The sequence below is a fragment of the Amblyomma mixtum genome, chromosome 3, assembly GCF_055824585.1.
Source record: "Amblyomma mixtum isolate Tamu chromosome 3, ASM5582458v1, whole genome shotgun sequence".
NCBI classification, from domain to species: domain Eukaryota; kingdom Metazoa; phylum Arthropoda; class Arachnida; order Ixodida; family Ixodidae; genus Amblyomma; species Amblyomma mixtum.
Window position 1 is genome coordinate 152151961 of NC_143014.1, and position 21470 is coordinate 152173430.

The following is a 21470-nucleotide window of genomic DNA, read 5'->3' on the forward strand; positions in this document are numbered from 1 at the left end:
ACAGCACCTAGTGGCGGGTTCTTTGTTATTTTTCCTCACATTTCTCCTCCTTCTGTCAAATGTCTCTGCCCTTTGAGACCTGCTGAGTCGCGTAGCTTGAAGGCTGCTGGTGCTAAGGGGCGGTCACATGCCAAGCACACCGACCTCCATGCGAGTCTTCGAGACATCTTCCTGGCCGTCTGGGGTTTCGGCTCGAAACTGACTGGCGGCGAGGTGGAGAGACCGGCCCAGCCTGTCTTCAGCCGCTCGCAGAGGAAAGCGCAATGTGAGAGCTCGTTGCATTTCGTGGGACTCACTGGTATCCGTGCCAATGGTGTTTGCTGGTACACGGGTGGCTGTGAGCGAAGCGGCGTCGGTGGGCGGCATGCCCTCGGTGGATGCCATGATGCAGGTGCCGTTGGCCGTGCTGCCACCGCGGCCACAAATGGTGCCGGCCGCGGTGGAGTAGGAGGCGATGGTGGTGGCGGCAGCGTTGGAGCACAGATGTGGCCCCACCGGGACCGCCCGCAGCTGAATGGCCTGCGCCAAGGACCCTTTCGCTGGCGCAGCCACGGGCAGCGCTGAGGCAGCCTGGAGTATCCGCCTGGTGCTCGGCAGGCTCCTATCGCAGCTACCAAACGTACCGGCAGCGTTTTCAAACGAGGACGGAGGAGGTGTCGGAAAACGCTGCCGTACTGTTAGAATGCGCTTCTTCTTCTGGGTCCGTGCTTGCGCGTGGCGGTGCGCGAGGAACTCAGAGTCTAAATGCGCGCAGAAACTACCGCCGCGCCGCATAAGACGCAAAAAGAATGAAGTGACCCGCCTCCGTGAGTAACACGCCGACGAATGACGAGTCTAATGCTCCCTTACAGCTTGGTTCGGGTGTCCACCGAGATGTGAGACAGTTACTGCGCAATTTCCTTCCCTCAACAACCAATTTCTTTCAATTTTTCCGATGCTGGAGGTATTCGGTCAGAAAGGACCATGCACGGGAAAAGATTGGTTTTGCCAGGTTCATTGATCATATCTTATGCAGCCACCGACTGAATGGACCATGCACGGGAAAAGATTGGTTTTGCCAGGTTCATTGATCATATCTTATGCAGCCACCGACTGAATAATGCAACGAGGGCATTGCTATTAGAATGAAAGAAGCGACGTCAATGAATCATCATCATTATTTCTGCTCTCGTTCGCGCCCTTTATTCTTATTCTTTAAGTGCGAGCGCGCCCATGGAAGACATCGCAAACAGGAGCATCCCAGTCTTGCTAGCGTAATCAGCCACTGCAAGCCACGTGGGGCAACAGTGCATGCCCTACGGACCTGCGCTTCTTATACGAAGGCACTACAAAAGGTGCGCAGGTGCTGATACGCAAAGCTCACACCGGTGCTGCGCTCGCAAAGACGTACTTGACCGACAGCATGAACTGCCCAGCAAACCAAAAACCTCTCAGAGACGTCCAGCTAGACGTCTCTGAGAGGTTTTTGGTTTGCTGGGTGCACTATACCTGCGCCACTGATCTGCCGCTGGACCTTATTTCTGCCCGCCATCTCCTATAAGGCTGCAGCGCGTCGAAACCTCGAAGGAGACAACGTTTCGACCACACTACCTGTAATCTGCAAGTCTGGCTCGTACCGGAAAGCGCCGCACACGCCCAAGAGTCGCTGTTCCCTCTTGAGGACGTTGGCGCGCATTCCACTGGCATTAATTTATCACCGGGTGACAGTCAGTCACTCAGTCAGTCTATTCGCCACATGGTGTATCTGGCACAAACTCATTCATTCATTCATTCATTCATTCATTCATTCATTCATTCATTCATTCATTCATTCATTCATTCATTCATTCATTCATTCATTCATATTACCCTAAAGGTGCACCTGCACTGTCCAATTTTACTCCACATTCAGCAGCGAAGCTGGTTAAAACTGCGAGAAAAGCTGCATAAAACGCCTTTATGTGAGACAAATCCATAATCTGGTGACGTTCAACAGGGCACAGTCATCGCTGTCTCATATGGTACTGATTTTTATAGGGTGCCTCGTTGGCATCGAGGCACCCTATGATTTTTATGAATTCGACAGCCACGCTGCGGTGATTCCTCGAACTAGTCCGAGGAGTATTGGTACGCGCGCTGAACAACGCTGTTTCCTCCGTCGCAAGTGCTTGTGCAAAACGGACGCAAAATGGCAACAGATGAGTCAGGCTGCGCCTGGTCTACGTATTCAAGCATGCTGAAAAAAACAAGAGGGTAGGCGTATTACCTTTACTGCACTGCCGTCTCGGAAAAAACGGCGAAAAGTGCACGAGCGGTGCGCCGCAAAGCAACAGGGCGCGCAGGTTCCTGCCTGGCGTGGCCGCGACGACGGACAGCAACGAAAAACGCCCCCCCCCCCCCCCCCCCCCAATCTGCGAGCTCCCAGTTTCAAAGGAAAAAAAAAAAAACATACAGGACCCTTCCATAATTCTCTCAGTTGGTCAGTTAATTGGCTCCTAGTACATTTGCCATGAGGCGGCGCTCGTGAAGGACGCGCTCGTTATATGACTAGTACGCGGGGCTACTACATGCTTCACCGGGGCTCATTAAGACGTTGTTGTCCGAGTTTTCCTGTAACAATATACCTTAGGAGTGCTGCTATGTTGTATGGGTGTTCGTAAGCTAACCGTATAGAAGAGCCTCTATAATTGCGTAAGTTTTATGGTGCCAGCAGCAATACACATAAAGCATGAGAACAGGAAGTCTTCCCGCTGCAGCGAAACGCAGCCACCAAGCCTATATTTCTAAATAAAAGATATGGCTAGACTAGAAGGGCCTATGCAAACACGAGGCGCTATTTGTTCAAAAACATTCCTGAACACACGACTTGGGGCACATCTCAAGCGTGAAGGGTTGGTTCTGTGCGCGAGTCTCTGTAGTGAGCTAGACTAATGGCAGGCTTCATTACGGCACGAGTGTATGGTGATTTGTTATCCACTGAAACTGGGTGGGGGATATGATATTCTAGTTCGATTTGATTCTGATGATTTTCGCAATTCGTTATTGCTCAATGCCATCGCTTTCGCGGGAGTCAGTTATTCAGACGGGCGGATGATAAGAATCTAATTGAATCGAACAAATAGCATTGTTTCAAAGCAGCCTTACATTAATTGCATGCCTTCCATCCATTGCTTGCAAACAGAGAGCACAAAACACGGTTGATTTCTCCGAGAAAACAACGCGTGGAGATGGCGACCTCGTTGCTCTCCCTTTCCGCCTGTACATGCGATTAGAAATCTCCATTCATATCTTTTCTGGCCGGAATTAAAAGCGACAATTTTCATGAACAGGAACACAAGCTATTGCGCGATTTTACCATCACCGCTTGTTATTAACTGGCGTAGTTTATGGGTTCATATCATGTGCTTACGCGTAGATGCCGTATGTTATGCTCCAACAATATCGAATAGCGTGTGTGCTCATGGTCGTTTCAGTTTACCCGTTCACATGTCACTCCGCATTGATAGCACCCGCGTATAAAAAGTTCTAACCAAAACTCAGTGTTTATTCTTCGGATAAGCACTGACAGAAAAAACAAGACACGACGGGCGCTGTCCAGTAGCGTTCGTGTAATCTTTTCTGTCCATGCTTGCCTGAAGAATTGTACTATTATTTAGTTTCCATTGGATTAAACCCAGCGCGCCACCGAGTCTTGATAAAGAGTGGCGTTTAAACAAGGCAAAACTGTTCAAATGCTTTTTTACTATTACCGAAATACGCGACCATTGTTGCTAGCTAAAAGTGAAGAAAATTGTCAAATAAATTTGTCTATAATCTTTGGCCCAAAGTGAAGTACCCGTATATTTTATTTTCATTACATCTTTTGATGCTGTTTCACGAACACCTTGCCCATGAAATTAATTTGCCTGCTCTTTCTATGCGCAACGACAAGACACTGGCAAATACGAGTGCCCCTTGTTCATTAGACAGACTGCTAGCAAACTGGTGCTCCAGTATGCCCACGGAGTACTTTATTTGAAAACGCCGGCAGAGATGCGGCGAACGACTTAAGCGTTTTGGGCCGACGCGCAAGGGACACAAGTAATGCCAAGACATTTGCAGCATAGTCGTGTCTGTCAAACTTCTTTCTTTTCTTTCTTGTGTGGAATACGTTTCGCTAGCATGCAGTGGGCTCCAGTGGCAGGGCATCTGCAACGGGCTGGCATTTCTGAGAAACGTCCACGCCGCGGCTGGAGCTAAACGACTCGGTCGTAATAATCGCCGCTGCGCTTTCGCGTGTGGTCGCCGAAGCCAGGTGCTCTGCTTCCTTCCGTGCGCCTGGACCTGTCGGAGAGCCTTGTGGTGCGCGACGAGGAGGCGTTGGACCTCTTGGATGAGCGCAGAGACCCCGAGGGCCGGCGCTGCAGCAGCGGCTCCGGCCCAGAGGAGGCTGTCACCCTCTCGCCTGAGTTGTTCGCCCTGGACTCGGACACCACCGTGCGAATGCTTCGTGGCTTGTCCCTAGCTACGCTGCGAGGCATGGCGCTTGGGGCGCCGGAACTCGGCGCCCGCTCTTTCAGGGGCTCGAGGGCGATGGGTGCTTCACGGTCGGACGCCTTAACTGAAGGCTGCGCCGCCTTGGAACAAGTGTCTGGGGAGTCCTTTGAACGCGTGCCCGAGTCCCCGGTCGTGGCGTTATTTGCGCCATCTCGACGCTGGGACAGGTTGGATAGTTTCTGGCGTAGTGCTCCCACGTTTCCTGGTGCATCAAATTTGCTCTGCTCATCGTAGGCATTAATGGGCTTATCGGAGCCAACTGCATTCTCGATAACGACGCAGTCAGTGTTACGGCGCTTGTCTTTCGACTTCCTGCGGCGTAAGAATATCAGGCACACGAGACAATTGATGAGGAGGACGAGCAAAACGAATCCGGCAGCTACACCGGCAACTACATAGTAGAACTGCTCCTCCGTGAAGCGGTGAAAGTACATAAGAGCCGAGGATGATTCATTGCCTTCCGTAGTCGTCTTCAACAGTGGCCCTGCCGTGCTGTTGGACCCGCCCATCACGGAATCTGTTGACGCCTCATCCGTGCCGGTAGAAGTGCCATTGGTATTGACGTTTTCATCGGTACTCGTACTCGAGAGGCCTCCAATTACTACAGTCACGACGTTGGAGATGTCGCTGTAGGGGTGCGCCACGTTCTTCGTGCGGAGAGCGAAAAAATAGACGGCAGTGTTTTCATCTTTGCCCTCTAGAAGCTGTACGGTGGCCCAGTCAAGATCTCCAGGCTGTTTCTGTTGGTCAAGTTCCAAGCCAGGCTGTCCGGCGAAATTATCTGACAAATGGCGCCGATCTTGAGAGTAACGAAGCTCGTAGCTTGAACCCGCACCTGCAGCGAAACAGGGAAATGGAAAAAAAAGAGAGATAACTATCATGATCAGTTGCAATTTCTGTGCACGGAGATAGTTCCGGTGAAGGAATGAAACTAATATGCTCTTTATCTGTTCGACAAGCTTCGAGATGTTTTGTCAGGTGCTCGTGGATAGTAGCCTAACTCCTTAAACGATTTGAGAATCTCCCTGCCATGAGGGTATATTTTACAAACACAGGTATAAGACATCCTTTTTTTGCAGCTTTTGCTTTTGTACCGCATGTATATATAATTTACCTTGGGGTGGTGCATACACAACAAACACTATAGACAACACACACAAACACTATAAACACCTAAACACAATGAACTATTTACATATGTCTATGAACATGCTGAGATGAGATATTTACACATGAGAGCGGCGTCCGCCAGGTGCCGCATATTTGGTTGCCGTCATCACTACCGCCACCAGTGGCGCCGTATATATACATAGTATATATAATGCTATCGGCGCCATTAATGCGCACACATAGAGAGTGTACATATATACATTAATGAATGAGGATGAAGTACATAAGCATGTTACATACACTAGAGCACCACACTGACGCATGTACAATGTGATATATACATGCGTACACCGCTACCGGCTCAGAGGTACACCCACCCTACCCTAACCTCCGCCAACCTGGGTCACCATCACCGGCTCCCCATTGGTGATCCACCGGCCATGAGGGAGGCTGCAGTACAAAGTTGCAAGTTAATTTCGACCACCCGGGCTTCTGAAACGCGCACTGATGTCTCGGTAAAAGTGGCACCATCTGTCGGGCTAGTTGGTTGCGATCCATATGTATCAGCAGCGCGAACACCACACAGGAAGAAGAAGGAGAAGAAGGTAAAGAGCCAGCGCTCTTTACCTTCTTCTCCTTCTTCTTCCTGTGTGGTGTTCGCGCTGCTGATACATATGGTAAAAGTGGGTTTTTTTTGTTAGGCCGCCATCATATACTGCAGTAAAGCGGAAGACTGGGCTAGTTGGTTTGCCATAATTAAGGAGCAGCGCACCAGAAAAACACAGACAGGAAGAAGGGACAAGAGCTTGTCCCTTAACTCTTCCTGCCTGTGTTTTGCTGGTGCTCTGCTTCTTAATTAATCATATACGAGGCTGTCGGGGCCTGGTATCGAACCTGTGATGTGACAAAACGCCGCGATTGCTGAGCCACAGCGTCGGGTATTTTCTTTTTTATTTTACATGGCGCATCGGTTTCCTGCTCTATTATTCGCGTTGCTGCAAGGTGGAATTTGTAAGACGAGACATGGAGGACGCACATGCGTTCACTCCTTCGAGCACATGCACGCACGCACGCACCTATGCTCAGTGTATACAGTGCGCCGTTCCGCGTTCGGTGCTTTTAGACATTAAGACAAGGGAAATAATCGTTCAACTGTGAAACTGTGTGCTTCGGTTCTACAAGGACTAAAATGACTACACAGTAACTAGTGGAAAAAATTGGAGGGGACACTTAAGCTCCACCTTAAGGGTATGAGAGATATATCGTTCATGGATTAACGTCCGTATGTGCGAAAATAGTCATTTCTGGCATCCATAGATTCCTGGGAGTCCTCATACCACTTCTGGCGCAGTGGTACAGCGGTTAAGCGATGCGTCACTGCCTTGCCATGGCAGGTGCTGGCACAGGTGGGGCTTGTGAGACCCAGGTTGCTTTTCCCGAGCAAACTTTCGCGACCAATCATTGATCTAACTTTCACGTCCCACGGTGGTCAGTTTTCTCACAATCCGGTGGGCAGGTTGTGATGGCGCCATAAGGTGACGTGATCTAGTTGGCCCACCTAGATTGCTTCTCCAGTGATATTTTGCTCACAAAGCCGACGCCGACGACGGATTTTTGTTTACAGATGCTCTTCATGTTTCATCTCGGCCTGACTGTACAGTCAGACCGAAATGAAACGCGAACAGAGCATGCCAAGAAAATAAGATATTTTACCTGCGTATACTTTAAGCTGAAGTGTACAACTAGCCTGATTCATGTGTCTGGGTAAAGGGTCTACTGAAATGCATAATCGAAATTAGGTTGTAAAGGAATATATCGCTGCAAAGCAGAAATATATGTCATATGCGTGTTCGCGTTTCATTCCGGCCTGACTTCAAGCCCCAACTCCAACGACACTTCCTGGGCGTACGCGCCCAGCATCGGCGCTCTTCGCGTACGCCGGAACGGGCGTCGAAAAGAGGCATGCATTTCCATGTTCCTGATGCTGGCTGGCTCCCTGTCTCGAGTCGAGGGAAAGAATTTCAAGCCGCGAAGAAAAAGGGTTGGGGGGCGCTGAAAGGACGAATTAAACCGCGAAGAAAAGTTCGGGGAACACGAAGCTATGAAGAAAAGAGTCCCCGAGAGCCCCGCTTCCGACGCGTGCGCCAGCGCCTGTGCGCTGGCGCCGATATCTAGCACGGACAGATATCGGCGCCTCGCCGAGGTTCGCTGGCGTCTCCTGCAGTGCGCATGCGCACAGCGGTTCTGGCGTACGCCAAGTGCGCCGACGCTGAGCGCGTACGCCCAGGAAGGGCCCTTGGAGTTGGGGCTTAATATTTGGTCCCAAATTACATAGCACAGCTGCAGAATTATCTCTCTATTTTGCATTGTTGCTGTTATTTCACAGTTCACATTTTCATTTACAGGCCACTTATCATTCACCCATTACTCGAAGGTGCAGTTTTATTCTGCTTTTGAGTGACCACAGCAAGTGGACAGACTAAAATCTGACTTCTCTTGGGCATAGTTTGAATCATGTACAACTTCACCTCTCTTTTCTTTTGACATTTCTTGAAATAAAAGTGCTGAAAAGGGCTGAATGGAGTCAGTTACTTCTTAAGAGTATTGGCTTTTAATTTTTTGTTATTGAGACAAGAAAAGAAAAGTTGCTTTATCGGGCTATCCATCTCTCTCGTGAAATCAAGGACATGTACCTTTCTTCTGCTGCACAAAAAGAGTCTCTCTTGTCATGATCTAAAGCTTGCTTACAAGAACCCCAATATGAATTGATCAATTCAGAAGTCAAGCTAATGCATCCTATTTTCATCGCAGTCACATGAACTCATTTGTAGCACGCCAATATCGCGGTGCCACCCTGTCTTGAGGCAACTAAGCAGAGGGTGTGAAAAGGGCTCCATTTTATCGTTATAGGCATCGCTTTCTGTTTGTTCGAATTTGTTCATGATGCCTGTCTCAATTGCTGCGCTGGAAATCATTTTATTAAACAGTGTGCTCTACTTCACGACCAAAGCTGCAAAAGCCGTTTCATCGCGGAAGCCTGACCTTCACACTTTATGTTAAAAGAATAAAAAAAGCTTATTTGACCTCAGCATCGCAACAGCCATGGAATGACACAGAATGGTCGCGTGCAATGCTGGCAGTAATAATTACATTATACTGACTACAACTTTGTCTTGAAAGCAGCAGACACAAGAGGTTTTTAGAATGTATAAAAAAACAGCAGACATTTATCGCAATATGAATGGTGTAAAATAGCTTATGCACAAGGCACAGGAAAATTTACCAATGCCTTAAACAAAAAATTAGGTGCTCCTCCCATTTAAAAAATTGGCAGTGGTTTAGGTCTGGTTGAACCTGGAGGATTGCGAAAGGTGGTGGTAGTGGTTTATTTAAAAATAAAATAAAAAGTGAAGCAAAAGAGTGTTGCCGGCCGCGGCAATTGCTATCTAATATCTTAAGCACCCGAGCTGCAGCCGGCGGAAACGAAAGGGAAAGGGAGAGGATAGTGAGGAGAAGTATAGAGGGGAGCGACAGCAAGAAAGGACAGGGGAGAGCTTTGTACACTATTTACAAAAGATTGCGAAAGCAACGAGGAGAGAGAGAGGCAATGGAGAGCGCGCGGCGGCACCTCTGAGTCACCCGCGCAGCGACGGTGGCGGCGCGCGAGATGATGCCGTGTGACGTGCCTGCTCCTCGCGCATGCGCACTATGGCCTTTCGTCAGCTCCGCGAAATGGCTCGGCAACTCGCGTAGTGTTGCTTTCGCAACAAAAGTAATTTATATAATGATCCAGATTTCAGTTCACATTTCATTTATACCTGGAACTTGCTCGCTCGAATGCTGGATTAAGACATCTTGGTATACATTTAATTTTACATGAGTCAACTATAGGTGTTGTATTTTTTACCCAAAAGAAACTTGAATTGCATCACCTTGAGCTCTCACTGCAAATATTTCACAAAAACATTTACGGGCAATCGCGAGACGCCCACAGAATGTGTTACGAATCGCATTATAAATAACAATAGTCAGTATCCCATAAAAACATCCTCACAATGTTCATCAGACACACACGGCTCCCCACGCACTTCTAGAAACAATTAGCGGACGTCCCAGCAATCTGCACTCCAACTCGTGGATGTTGAAACCAAATTGTGACATCCCTTGGAGATAAGTGGTTGGCTGGGTAGCTTAATATACCAGCGGTGCTGAGAGCAAACAGAGTTCCTTAAAAACAACAGAAAATTGCAGAGTCAACAAGAGGATCAGGAAAAAATTTTCATGTTCGTTTTTGCTGTTTATTTTAGCCTCTCAGGGATAGGTAACAGGTGCTTTGAAGGCATTGAGTGGAGCGCCCTACCATCTCGGAGTGGGCAACGTTATATTGGTTTCTTTGGCTGATCGCGCTCATAGTGCATTCGTACGGTGCCGCATGTCTGGCTATCTGCCACTCATGCGGTGGTGCACGTTCGAAAGGGGCGGAGCAGGGCACAAGTGCATGGAACTTTGTGTGCCACCCTGAAAAACGATGGTGGTGTTCGGTGCAATTTCATTATGCAGCGCTTGCTAGCAGACTCCTCAAGCAACACGTACGACACTGGTGATGTATCATTGTGCCAATATCCAATATCAGAGCAGATAGAGAACACATTATGCCTTGTAACGCTGCCACTACCTCCACTTATTCCCTTACCTTCCCCCACCTACTGAAGTCCTTGGCATCGCTTGATCTTGGCAAATAAGCAACGGGCCTTAGCGCTACAAGCGCTCTTTTTCACAGCCTCGAGTAACATTTTTAATGCGAGACCCCATGCTTTAGAAAATCCGGGTTCTGCGTTGTGAGCGAAAAATCACGAGCATGGCCCTGGCAGTTGCATGGCCCCCAGAGAGCAACCTAGAAGGCAGGTGGTCGGCCACCTAGGTCGCGTGACCTTACGGCGTCATCACAGCCTGCCCACCGGATAGTGAGCAAACTTCCCACCGTGGCAGATGGCATTTAGTAATTGTTTGCTCGGGAAGAGCAACCTGGGCTCCACAAGGCCCACCACTGGGAGCAACTGCCATCGCAGGGCAGGGGCGCATCACTTAACCGCTGCACAACTCTGCCAGGACAGGTATGAGAACTCCCAGGGATCTATGAATGCAAAGTAGAGAACGACATTCTGCATAAATATGGGAATTAACTCGCGCTATCGCGCATACACTTGGGGCGGAGCTTAAGTGTCCCCTCTAATTTTTCCTGCTCCTTCTCCAATAAGTATTACAGTTCAGTTATCACATCCCATCCATACTTAGTATATGGCTAGAAAGGGGAACATCTCGATTTTGCCAGAGATGTTGCATCGGACGCCGAATAGCAAGTATGCAGACAGCGGCATCGTGATAGCGTGTCCTTGCATCTACTACATAGCGTATTATTAACACCGTTCCTCTGCAATAGGCATGCCTGCCATATATTTTGCCCAGTGGAGCACTCAAGGTGGCTGTTCTACTGCCACCATCTTGCGAGTAGTTGAGATTTTGCCGCCAGGCTACGACACTGATCCATGACTGCCGTGGCTACCCGTCTTGCCCCCGAGTGGCCCAAGACTGGTTTTGGTTGAGATGTTCAGATGTGTGTCCGATCCTTACGTGTCCGGACCAGGGGGAGCTAGTCGCCATCGCCAAAGTGTCGGTGGAATCTACTGGAGTCCTGAACTGAGGACCCCATCCACAATCCACTCCAATCTCCTTTTACATAAATGTTTATTCTCTCTCTCTCTCCAAATTTGAAGCAATGGGTTATATATCGTTGGAGAGAAGTGTTGTGAGTAGGTGGAAGCACAACACGCTCCTTTCGGGAACAACACCCCGCGCACACGGTGCTAATGAAATAAACACAAGAAGGCCCTTTAGTGCTATTTATTTAAAATATGTGCACCCCGGCAAACCGACGCTTCCGTCTATCTGGCAGCACCTAGTGGCGGGCCCTTTGTTGATTATTTTCCGTCACATTTTCTCCTCCTTCTGTCGAACGTCTCTGCCCTTTGAGACCTGCTGAGTCGCGTAGCTTGAAGGCTGCTGGTGCTAAGGGGCGGTCACATGCCAAGCACACCGACCTCCATGCGAGTCTTTGAGACATCCTCGTGGCCGTCTGGGGTTTCGGCTCGAAACTGACTGGCGGCGAGGTGGAGAGGCCGGCCCAGCCTGTCTTCAGCCGCTCGCAGAGGAAAGCGCAATGTGAGAGCTCGTTGCCTTTCGTGAGACTCACTGGTATCCGTGCCAATGGTGTTGGCTGGTACACGGGTGGCTGTGAGCGAAGCGGCGTCGGAGGGCGGCATGCCCTCGGTGAATGCCATGATGCAGGTGCCGTTGGCCGTGCTGCCACCGCGGCCACAAATGGTGCCGGCCGCGGTGGAGTAGGAGGCGATGGTGGTGGCGGCAGCGTTGGAGCACAGATGTGGCCCCACCGGGACCGCCCGCAGCTGAATGGCCTGCGCCAAGACCCTTTCGCTGGCGCAGCCACGGGCAGCGCTGAGGCAGCCTGGAGTATCCGCCTGGTGCTCGGCAGGCTCCTATCGCAGCTACCAAACGTACCAGCAGCGTTTTCAAACGAGGACGGAGGAGGTGTCGGAAAACGCTGCCGTACTGTTAGAATGCGCTTCTTCTTCTGGGTCCGTGCTTGCGCGTGGCGGTGCGCGAGGAACTCAGAGTCTAAACGCGCGCAGAAACTACCGCCGCGCCGCATAAGACGCAAAAAGAATGAAGTGACCCGCCTCCGTGAGTAACACGCCGACGAATGACGAGTCTGATACTCCCTTCCCAACAAACACAAAACCTCCTCAAAATCTCCCAAAAATGACCCATCGGGACATCTGGAATCTCCCCAGGAGGTGCTCATTTTTCCCGAACACATCTAAAAAACGTCCCCACAACTAGCAATGTCCAAAAAGTAGTGCGTCCCATGGAAAGCCCCAAAAGGTTAATGCTCGATTTCTCGGCTCTGGTTCAATAAAATTATTCCTCCTTTTTCATGCAGCCTGCAGGCGTTCAAGCGCACATATGTGTCAAATTTCAGGTGCACACTTACGTTACAGGTGGTGTAATCCACCTTTCCACTCGTCTGAATGCGTGCTGGCTCGGCCGTTCTGCACTTATCCGTTTACGTGAAATGTCCTAGCATTTTGCACACAAAGGAAATATGAACTCAAAAAGTAACCCGATTTGGCCCATATAAGAGCAAATAGCAGCGCTATACAGAAGTAATTTCAGTTTACTAGCTGTGCTCTTAGCAAGAATTGCATCCTGTCGTCCACGCCGGCGACCGCACCATACACCCCCACAATCAAAATGTATTCATGTTTCAGTCAAAGAAAAACAATACAGACCGAATTGAAAGTCCGTGCCGAACAAAACTTACGTTCAACGGCGCAAATCTGAATGAATACAAACAGCAGACGCAAATGTATGCACCATTTCATACACAGTGTACATAACACTACGGCGCCATGCATATAATGATGGCCACTTTTTTCTCCAGCCCTGAGAAATCTGCAATATGAAGCAAGTAAAACAGAACACAGGCTGAAAGTTGATGCACCTTAAACGAGCATTCTAAGGGCTACAAAAGAAGATATGCACAAGCAAAAGCAAACGTATGTAAAGAGCAACTTAGGTGACAAAAGAAAAGACGAGATGGGCGTACGCTGCAGACACGCAGTTTCAGGTCACGGATTTTCTTCAAGTTGAAACCCCCCTCACGCTTAGAGACTCGGAGCAAGCTTCAGCGACGTGTTATCAAAACAGAAAAAAAATATTAGTTCTACTAGGCTAAAATAAAAAAAATTGCGAAAAGGACCTGCAGTATGCTTAAATAAATAAATAAATAAATAAATAAATAAATAAAAAGCACACCTTGACGACGTTGCCTACGGAAATCCAGGGATGAAATACAAGGCTGCAACAGCTGAAACCATAAATTAAACGCGGCTTCTGTCCTGCGCCTTCTCGCAGCACAGCGAGCGCTCAAACATACGCATTACACCCTCGTAAAGATCCTGGGAGTTTTATTTTCTTGTGACTAAGTGTGGGGATAAGACTGCTTGGAGCCAGGCGGGAAGGTGAACGTGCTCAGGTACGTGCGGTGGCGCGCTGCATCCATGGTGCGGCAGACCGCGCATGCGGCACAGTCCAGCTTGGGAGTCGAGATCAAGGCACGATTAATCCAGTGGGAGAGAGTCAATATAACCACGCGAACACTGCACAAACTATACCGCTGCGGCAGGATGGCTGCGCGGTGGCGAAGTAGGTAGAGCAGGCTAATCCATGGGCACTCGCAGAAAGAGAGTGGTGGGTCTCCGAAGGTCCTTCCCGCCTCAGACCGTAGTAGACGGCCACGCTGCCACCACCAACGTGCTGCAGTCGTCCGGTGCGCTGATGAATGCAGGGTGCGTGCGAGGAGTCACCTATTGCCACGGACTCCGCTGCCGCGAACACCGCCTCGAACAGCGGCATCAGTAGGGCCGTGGAGCTGCGCAAAGAACTTGCGATGCGCCGCCGCGGCATCAGTTCCAAAAGGAATGGTGTGGGCACGCCGAGGTGCGCGGGAAAACTTCCGTGAATTCGTAGCTAAGAAGTCCACGACAGCCCAGTTGGCGCAGTGACGAGAGCAAGAACTGCCGCGCGCTGGGGCTTGTGCTCGAACGTCTCGGGCAGCGCGAATAAGCGCGCGCAAAATGGCGTCCGTCCAGCGAGGAAGCCGGGCGAGCGACGGGAGGCCATTACTGCACTTCTGCTAGAAAGCGGCACAGCGAGGAGTGCCGATAGTCGGAGACGCCTGGAGGGACCACCACATAATGTTGAAGTTGGGCGCAAGCTGGGAAAACGCTAGAAGACGTGAAAGCTGGCGACCGCCGCTGCCGGCGGCGCGATGAAAATGCAGACCGCCGCCGCCTGCCTGAAGCATGGAGCCGAGGGCCCACGTGCGAGAAACGCATGCGCCGAGAGAGATGCGGGTTAACCGTTTCCTTCGGCTGTTCGAATGAAACTGGTGTTTCATCTCTCAAAACGTCGAGTGCAAGAGGAAAACCTTCTCTCCCCGCAGCTTGTGGCGCGAGGGAGAGAGAAAAGAGAGCGAGCTGTCAATTTTTATTTCTTGTTGAAAACCATTGGTCCCGAAAAGGTTATACCCAGTTACCTTCCTGGGACCAAAATGCATTAATTCTTTTTTGTTGCTGCTTAAAATTCTCGAAAGAACGTTTCTAGACCTTTAGTGGGAGCACTGCCTTTTTTCTTGTGTTTCTATGTCTTGCCTCTATGATCTGGAAACATTTGATAAATGCTGTACTGGGACTGGGACATTCCATCCTTTTTTGGAGTTTCTGAGGAGGTTTTGTGTTTGTTGGGTTAGGGCTTGGTTCGGGTGTCCACCGAGATGTGAGACAGTTACTGCGCGATTTCCTTTCCTCAAAAACAAATTTTTTTCAATTTTTCTGATGCTCGAGGTATTCGGTCAGAAAGGACCGTGCGCGGGAAAAGATTGGTTTTGCCAGGTTCATTGATCATATCTTATGCAGCCACCGACTGAATAATGCAACGAGGGCATTGCTATTAGAATGAAAGAAGCGACGTCAATGAAGCATCATCATTATTTCTGCTCTCGTTCGCGCCCTTTATTCTTATTCTTTAAGTGCGAGCGCGCCCGGGGAAGACATCACAAACCTGAGCATCCCAGTCTTGCTAGCGTAATCAGCCACTGCAAGCACGTGGGGCAACAGTGCATGCCCTACGGACCTGCGCTTCTTATACGAAGGCACTACAAAAGGTGCGCAGGTGCTGATACGCAAAGCTCACACCGGTGCTGCGCTCGCAAAGACGTACTTGACCGATAGCATGAACTGCCCAGCAAAGCAAAAACCTCTCAGAGACGTCTAGCTGGACGTCTCTGAGAGGTTTTTGCTTTGCTGGGTGCACTATACCTACGCCACTGATCTGCCGCTGGACCTTATTTCTACCCGCCATCTCCTATGGGGCTGCAGCGCGTCGAAACCTCGAAGTGGCCAACGCTTCGACCACACTACCTGTAATCTGCAAGTCTTTCTCGTACCTAAAAGCGCCGCACACGCCCAAGAGTCGCTGTTCGCTCTTGAGGACGTTGGCGCGCATTCCACCGTCATTAATTTATCACCGGGTGACAGTCAGTCACTCAGTCAGTCTATTCGCCACATGGTGTATCTGGCACAAACTCATTCATTCATTCATTCATTCATTCATTCATTCATTCATTCATTCATTCATTCATTCATTCATTCATTCATTCATTCATTCATATTACCCTAAAAGAGCACCTGCACTGTCCAATTTTCCTCCGCATTCAGCAGCGAAGCTGGTTAAAACTGCGAGAAAAGCTGCATAAAACGCCTTTATGTGAGACAAATCCATAATCTGGTGACGTTCAAGAGGGCACAGTCATCGCTGTCACATATGGTACTGATTTTTATAGGGTGCCTCGATGCCAGCGCCGCAGTTGAACGGCGGCGCTGGCATCGAGGCACTTTATTATTTTTATGAAATCGACAGCCACGCTGCGGTGATGCCTCGAACTAGTCCGAGGAGTATTGGTACGCGCGCTGAACAACGCTGTTTCCTCCGTCGCAACTGCTTGTGCAAAACGGACGCAAAATGGCAACAGTTGAGTCAGGCTGCGCCTGGTCTACGTACTCAAGCATGCTGAAAAAAAAAACAAGAGGGGAGGCGTATTACCTTTACTGCACTGCCGTCTCGGAAAAAAACGGAGAAAAGTGCACGAGCGGTGCGCCGCAAAGCAACAGGGCGCGCAGGTTCCTGCCTGGCGTGGCTGCGACGACGGACAGCAACCAAAAACAGCCCCCCCTCCCACCCCAATCTGCGAGCTCCCAGTTTTAAAGGAAAAAAAAAACATACAGGACCCTTCCATAATTCTCTCTGTTGGTCAGTTAATTGGCTCCTAGTACTTTTGCCATGAGGCGGTGCTCGTAAAGGACGCGCTCGTTATATGAATAGTACGCGGGGCTACTACATGCTTCACCGGCTCATTCAGACGTTGTTGTCCGAGTTTTCCTGTAAAAATATGCCTTAGGAATGCTACTATGTTGCATGGGTGTTCGTAAGCTAACCGTATAGAAGAGCCTCTATAATTGCGTAAGTTTTATGGTGCCAGCAGCAATACACATAAAGCATGAGAACAGGAAGTCTTCCCGCTGCAGCGAAACGCAGGCACCAAGCCTATATTTCTAAATATAAGATATGGCTAGACTAGAAGGGCCTATGCAAACACGAGGCGCTATTTGTTCAAAAACATTCCTGAACACACGACTTGGGGCAAATTTCAAGCGTGAAGGGTTGGTTCTGTGCACGAGTCTGTGTAGTGAGACTAATGGCAGGCTTCATTACGGCATGAGTGTATGGTGATATAGTGATTACTGAAAGTGGGTGGGTGATATGATATTCCAGTTCGATTTGATTCGGAGGATTTTCGCAATTCGTTATTGCCCAATGCCATCGCTATCGCGGGAGTCAGTTATTCAGACGGGTGGATGATAAGAATCTAATTGAATCGAACAAAAAGCATTGTTTCAAAGCCGCCTTACATTAATTTCATGCCTTCCATCCATTGCTTGCAAACAGAGAGCACAAAACACTGTTGATTTCTCCGAGAAAACAATGCATGGAGATGGCGACCTCGTTCTCGCTTTCCACCTGTACACGCGATTAGTAATCTCCATTCATATGTTTTCTGGCCGGAATTAAAAGCGACAATTTTCAAGAACAGGAACACATGCTACTGCGTGATTTTACCGTCACCGCTTGTTAATAACTGGCGTAGTTTATGGGTTCATATCATGTGCTTACGCACGTATGTTGTGCTCGATCAATATATCGAATAGCGTATGTGTTCATGGTCGTTTCAGTTTACACGTTCACATGTCACTCCGCATTGATAGCACCCGCGTGAAAAAATTCTAACGAAAACTAAGTAGTGTTTATTCTTCGCATAGGCACTGACAGAAAAAAACGAGACACGACAAGCGCTGGCTAGTAGCGTTCGTGTAATCTTTTCTGTCCATGCTTGCCTGAAGAATTGTAGCATTATTTAGTTTCCATTGGATTAAACCCAGCGCGGCAGCGAGTCTTGATAAAGAGTGGCGTTTAAACAAGGCAAAACTGTTCAAATGCTTTTTTACTATTACCGAAATAACCGCCCATTGTTGCTAGCTAAAAGTGAAGAAAATTGTCAAATAACTTTCTGTCTATAATCTTTGGTCCAAAATTAAGTACCCGTATATTTTATTTTCATTACATCTTTTGACGCTGTTTCACGAAAACCTTGCCCATGAAATTAATTTGCGTGCTCTTTCTATGCGCAACGACACGACACTCGCAAATACGAGTGCCCCTTGTTCATTAGACAGACTCCTAGCAAACTGCTGCTACAGTGTGCCCACGGAGTACTTTATTTGAAAACGCCGGCAGAGATGCGGCGAACGACTTAAGCGTTTTGGGCCGACGCTCAAGGGACACAAGTAATTCCAAGACATTTGCAGCATTGTCATGTCTGTCAAACTTCTTTCTTTTCTTTCTTGTTTGGAATACGTTTCGCTATAGCATGCATTCAGTGGGCTCCAGTGGCAGTACATCTGCAACGGGCTGGCATTTCTGAGAAACGTCCACGCCGCGGCTCGCGCTATACGACTCCCAGGTCGTAATAATCGCCGCTGCGCTTTCGCGTGTGGTCGCCGAAGCCAGGCGCTCTGCTTCCTTACCTGTCGGAGAGCCTTGTGGTGCGCGACGAGGAGGCGTTGGACCTCTTGGATGAGCGCAGAGACCCCGAGGGCCGGCGCTGCAGCAGCGCCTCCGGCCCGGAGGAGGCTGTCACCCTCTCGCCTGAGTTGTTCGCCCTGGACTCGGACACCACCGTGCGAATGCTTCGTGGCTTGTCCCTAGCTACGCTGCGAGGCATGGCGCTTGGGGCGCCGGAACTCGGCGCCCGCTCTTTCAGGGGCTCGAGGGCGATGGGTGCTTCACGGTCGGACGCCTTAACTGAAGGCTGCGCCGCCTTGGAACAAGTGTCTGGGGAGTCCTTTGAACGCGTGCCCGAGTCCCCGGTCGTGGCGTTATTTGCGCCATCTCGACGCTGGGACAGGTTGGATAGTTTCTGGCGTAGTGCTCCCACGTTTCCTGGTCCATCAAATTTGCTCTGCTCATCGTAGGCATTAATGGGCTTATCGGAGCCAACTGCATTCTCGATAACGACGCAGTCAGTGTTACGGCGCTTGTCTTTCGACTTCCTGCGGCGTAAGAATATCAGGCACACGAGACAATTGATGAGGAGGACGAGCAAAACGAATCCGGCAGCTACACCGGCAACTACATAGTAGAACTGCTCCTCCGTGAAGCGGTTAAAGTACAAAAGAGCCGAGGATGATTCATTGCCTTCCGTAGTCGTCTTCAGCAGTGGCCCTGCCGTGCTGTTGGACCCGCCCATCACGGAATCAGTTGACGCCTCATCCGTGCCGGTAGAAGTGCCATTGGTATTGACGTTTTCATCGGTACTCGTACTCGAGAGGCCTCCAATTACTACAGTCACTACGTTGGAGATGTCGCTGTAGCGGTGCGCCACGTTCTTCGTGCGGAGAGCGAAAAAATAGACGGCAGTGTTTTCATCTTTGCCCTCCAGAAGCTGTACGGTGGCCCAGTCAAGATCTCCAGGCTGTTTCTGCTGGCCAAGTTCCAAGCAGGGCTGCCCGGCGAAATTGTCTGACAAATGGCGCCGATCTTGGGAGTAACGAAGCTCGTAGCTTGAACCCGCACCTGCAGCGAAGCAGGGAAATGGAAAAAAAGGGAGAGAACTATCATGAGCAGTTGCAATTTCTGTGCACCGGTATATATCCGGTGAAGGAATCAAACTAATTTGCTCTTTATCTGTTCGACGAGCTTCGAGATGTTTTGTCAGGTGCTCGTGGATAGTAGCTTAACTCCTTAATCGATTTGCGAATCTCCCTGCCATGAGGGAAGCCGCAGTACAAAGCTGTAAATTAATTTCGACCACCTAGGCTTCTGAAACGGGCACTGATGTCTCGGTAAAAGTGGGTTTTTGTTTTAGGCCGCCATCATATACTACAGTAAAGCGGAAGACTGGGCTAGTAGGTTTGCCATAATTAAGGAGCAGCGCACCAGAAAAACGCTGACAGGAAGAAGGGTCAAGCGCTTGTCCCTTATAACTCTTCCTGCCTGTGTTTTGCTGGTGCTCTTCTTCTTAATTAATCATGTACGAGGCTGTCGCGGCCTGGTATCGAACCCTGCAGTGTGATGTGACAAAACGCCGCGATTGCTGAGCCACAGCGTCGGGTATTTTCTTCTTTTTTATTTTACATGGCGCATCGGTTTCCTGCTCTATTATTTGCGTTGCTGCAAGGTGGAATTTGTAAGACGAGGCATGAATGACGCACATGCGTTCACTCCTTCGAGCACATGCACGCACGCACGCACCTATGCTCAGTGTATACAGTGCGCCGTTCCGCGTTCGGAGCTTTTAGACATTAAGACAAGGGAAATATTCGTTGTGAAACTGTGAAGATATAGCTTCGGTGCTACAAGGACTAAAATGACTACGTAGTGATGTGCTCGGTGGAGCCGGACCCGGGGTCTTCACCGCATTAGGGCGAAGCAGCCAGACTACGGAGGGAAGCCTTTGGGAGGAATAGCAAAGCTGGAAGGTTTATTTTACATTTTGTACAGTAGCAAGTAGACCAAAGTCAGAAAATGGAGGAGGATGATCTGGCACCCCACAGATGGCTGCTTAAATGCAGTTCAGATTCCCCAGGCACCCAGCTAGGGAATCTGATCTCTGGTTGAGCGTCCAATGGGCCGCCAGCGTCTTCTTAGGCTCCGCCTTCCCCACGTGGCACCGCACACCGCACAGACACACACACACACACACGGGCAAGGAGGAACTTGGCGTCTCTGAGTCGCGAACTGTTTGACCAGGCCCGAAGGTCGTTCGCTGCTGAGTGACGATCCTGATCGATGGGGACGCGAGCGCTGACCGCTCACACCGGTGACCTCTTCAGTTCGGTGGAAGGGACAAATCAGCCGTGTCGCCCCTCCGCCTTGTCTGCTGCCCAGTGCGCACGCGGGTAATGAGTTAGCGGCGCCATGCCCCGCCGTCGTCGCCACTGGGTCTCGTCCGTCGGTCCACGGGCAGTCCGGGAGAAACACCGCGCTCAGCCTTCCCGGCGAAGCGGATTAGACGCCTTTGTGTACGCCGACGCCGTCGCCAGTAGCTGCCCCACGCAGTGTCTCTTTTGTCTCCCCCGAACAGCAGCGCTTTCCGTCGCAGTAGCCTGATGACGCCGGACTGGCTCGCCTGTTTCCGCTGCCAGTCCCCATGAGCGCAGTTCGGCACCAGAGCTGCAGTCAGCATCGCCGGCGAAGGGAATTACAGCCTTTGTCCGCCGACGCCGTCGCCAGAAGCCGCCACCAGGCACCCTTTCCTTGCGTCTTCTCCGAAAAACAGCAGCGCTTTCGGCCGCATACCTGACGGCGCCTGTCTGGCTCGCCGTTCTCCGCTGGCTGGGCCTCCGATCATTACAGTAGTAACTAGTGGAAAAAATTGGAGGGGACACTTAAGCTCCACCTTAAGGGTATGACAGATATATCGTTCATGGATTAACGTCCGTATGTGCGAAAATGGTCATTTCTGGCATCCATAGATTCCTGGGAGTCCTCATACCAATTCTGGCGCAGTGGTACAGCGGTTAAGCGATGCGTCACTGCCCTGCAATGGCAGGTGCCGGCACAGGTGGGGCTTGTGAGACCCAGGTTGCTTT

At 50.1% G+C, this 21470-nt stretch overlaps 1 protein-coding gene across 1 annotated transcript; it reads right to left on the reverse strand.

The window, feature by feature from the left end:
- Nucleotides 1-3633: 3633 nt before the first annotated feature.
- Nucleotides 3634-19472, reverse strand: LOC149352384 (uncharacterized). Its single transcript, XM_089581544.1, has 2 exons — nt 18405-19472; nt 3634-5350 (listed from the first exon to the last, which is right to left on the reverse strand). The coding sequence occupies exons 1-2, from the start codon at nt 19124-19126 to the stop codon at nt 5293-5295; spliced, it is 780 nt and encodes a 259-aa protein (XP_089437670.1). The 5' UTR covers nt 19127-19472; the 3' UTR covers nt 3634-5292.
- Between the last annotated feature and the right edge of the window lie 1998 nt (nt 19473-21470).

What these genes read in the sequence shown, in the direction of transcription:
- LOC149352384 (XM_089581544.1), bottom strand. Translation starts at nt 19,126, where the DNA reads ATGGGCGGGTCCAACAGCACGGCAGGGCCACTGCTGAAGACGACTACG. An exon ending in ACCACAAGGCTCTCCGACAG is followed by an intron (nt 5,351 to 18,404) that starts GTAAGGAAGCAG and finishes GTTTCGCTGCAG; the next exon opens with GTGCGGGTTCAAGCTACGAG.